Genomic DNA, 2,422 nt, shown 5'->3' on the forward strand with positions numbered 1-2,422 from the left:
TAACTGATAGACACCCTTCAAACTCCCAGAAAAATGGCCACCAACCAAGGCCAGCCGCCGCGACAGCGAAGAGGCCGATTGGGACTCGCGAAAATGGCGGCCCTGATCTTGCTGTCCCTGATCGTGCTGGTGGGCGTGGCCGTCTTCATCATTTGGCTCGCCATCCACCCGAGACGGCTGGTTTTCACCGTCGGCGACGCCTTCATCGACCATTACAACTTGACCAGGGACCACCTCGACGCCAGGTTCGATTTCTCCATACGGGCCTACAACCCGAACCGCAGGATGTCCGTGTACTACGATGATATCCACGTGACGGTGGAGTACGACGACCAGGACCTCGCGAGCAGCGTTGCCGATCCCTTCTTTCTGTCCCACAAGAACGAGACCAAGTTGCACGTGGTGCCGCAGGCGCAGGACGTGGCCCTGGCCAGACGCGTGTCGAGGAACCTGAGGCTCGAGAGGACGTCCGGAGTGGTGCAGATCAAGGTTCGGCTTCAGGCCAAGGTCAGGTTCAAGGTCGGGATTTGGAAGTCGCGGCATCGGAAGCTCAAGGTGTATTGTGGCCCGGTGCTTGGCCTCTTCTCCAGGGCTCGGACGTTCGGGACGTCGGACTGCGACGTCGAGATTTAGGGCGTCGCCGGTGCCGAAAATTCGATTCATTCAGCTATCCTTTCCTGGTTTTCTGCTTTATGTTATTCTTTTTCCCCTTCTTTTGAACGAGTGGAGTGTGACTGTTGAACATTATTCGTGATTTTGTATTCCTTGTTCTGAACGATCGATTGATTGACGGTGTTTCGTGTATAAAACATTCCTATTGTGTCTGCAAATTCTTTACCCTTTTCATCTTTCCCCAAACTCATGCCTACGAAAATGGACTTTATCTATTGTGATCAACTTACATCTTCACTCTCTTTTATGCGTAAGCCGGGCTATAAATGCAAGTACGTGATTTATCATTATCGTCGCATCAAATAAATAATCAAAAGAGGAAGCGCGACGGCATCAGAGTTTGTAGGATAACATACGGGTAAAAGCATGCATTGGGCAATAGACTTAGATTTTGCCATGACTTTCGTCACATAAAGAAAGCAAGAAGGAAAATATGCGGGACGTATCGGGATTGGTCGGGCCTATGTGCATGGATAGTTAATTGCAAAAGAAAAATGATATGGTGATAATTTTCAATTTAATCTATTATGAGCATAACGGTCCGCTTTGAGCCACAAAAAAATCAAATAATAAATAATTTCAAATTGTTGTGAGCTTTACTCCTTCAAGAATTTATGGTTCACAACAAATTATTATTCTGATAGTAATCCAAAAACTGTTACACTAGTAAAACTCATTACAAAATCGACGGATGATTATACCTTAAACTTAGGACTATCGAGCAAAACTAGAGGGCATGTGGCAAAACATAAATTATAAACAATGGGCCACAATTGGTATATCTCGGAAGCCCACAGCCCATTGCCCATCCGTTCTCTTCATGCGTTTAGCCCAACCGGGCGTCAGCACAGTGTCCAAAAAGGAGTTGAAACCAAACCCAACAATGAAAAACTGTCCGGCCCGGTTTGCGAACTAATTAGTAATTATTCTTCCATATAAAAGTACTCTCCAATCGAATCAAAATTGTCCAGATGCCTTAGTTCGAAATTTGGTTTAGCAGTTCGAACCATCGTTTGCCCATCCCCTACGGTGGCTGTCGCCCAACGTCCATGGAATTGCTCTATTGTCGTCTACAAATGTGAATTAACTTTAACAAATTTTTTTTGGGTGAAACTCCACAACTCGTTTTTTAGTCAACCTCGTCCTCCTCAATCTAAATCTTCCATTTGCCATTGCCTCACTGGTATGGAGTGCTACATCAAAGATTTCATTCTGAGCAGCATGCTCCTCGATTGACCTAGCCTTCTATGGTGTGTGTATATATTATATCGATAAGGTGCCTGAAACTCTTTAAATAAATGACTAATTTTATACTAACAAAAGTGACGAAGAGCTAAGTGGTCAGTAGGTCGTTGGCGAGCCAAATTCGACGTCGGTAGCCTTAGGCTGCTTGGGGTCATCGCTGATTGTGTGATGTTTAGTGAGGCTGCGAATGTTAGATCTAGCTTGCTGGTAGCCAAATTTGGCTTTGTTAGTGAAATCACGTGAGGTGAGAACATTTATGGAATTTTGAAAGTTTAGTAAAAGTGAAAGTTGGAAGATAATATGCATTAGTATTCCCAAATACTTAAAGCTGAGAGCATCTTCAGACTTGCCTCGGATAAAGATCTTCAAAGGCATTTGAAAATGCAGTTACATCTCCTAAACTGTCAAAAATTTATGGAACATCATTTGCTTCGGCCGAAAGGCTTTTGAAGCCCCAAAAGGCCTTTGGCTTTGTGTTGCCAACCGCAACCTAAGCACGGCAATC

General features: G+C 44.8%; 1 protein-coding gene across 1 annotated transcript; it reads left to right on the forward strand.

Annotated features, from left to right (window-relative positions):
- On the forward strand, nucleotides 1-830 carry LOC104421235 (uncharacterized protein At1g08160). Its single transcript, XM_010033123.3, has one exon. It carries the CDS (start codon nucleotides 34-36, stop codon nucleotides 631-633), a length of 600 nt encoding a protein of 199 aa, XP_010031425.1. The 5' UTR covers nucleotides 1-33; the 3' UTR covers nucleotides 634-830.
- Nucleotides 831-2,422: the final 1,592 nt, after the last annotated feature.

This window comes from Eucalyptus grandis, chromosome 10, assembly GCF_016545825.1.
Source record: "Eucalyptus grandis isolate ANBG69807.140 chromosome 10, ASM1654582v1, whole genome shotgun sequence".
In the NCBI taxonomy this organism is placed as follows: Eukaryota; Viridiplantae; Streptophyta; class Magnoliopsida; order Myrtales; family Myrtaceae; genus Eucalyptus; species Eucalyptus grandis.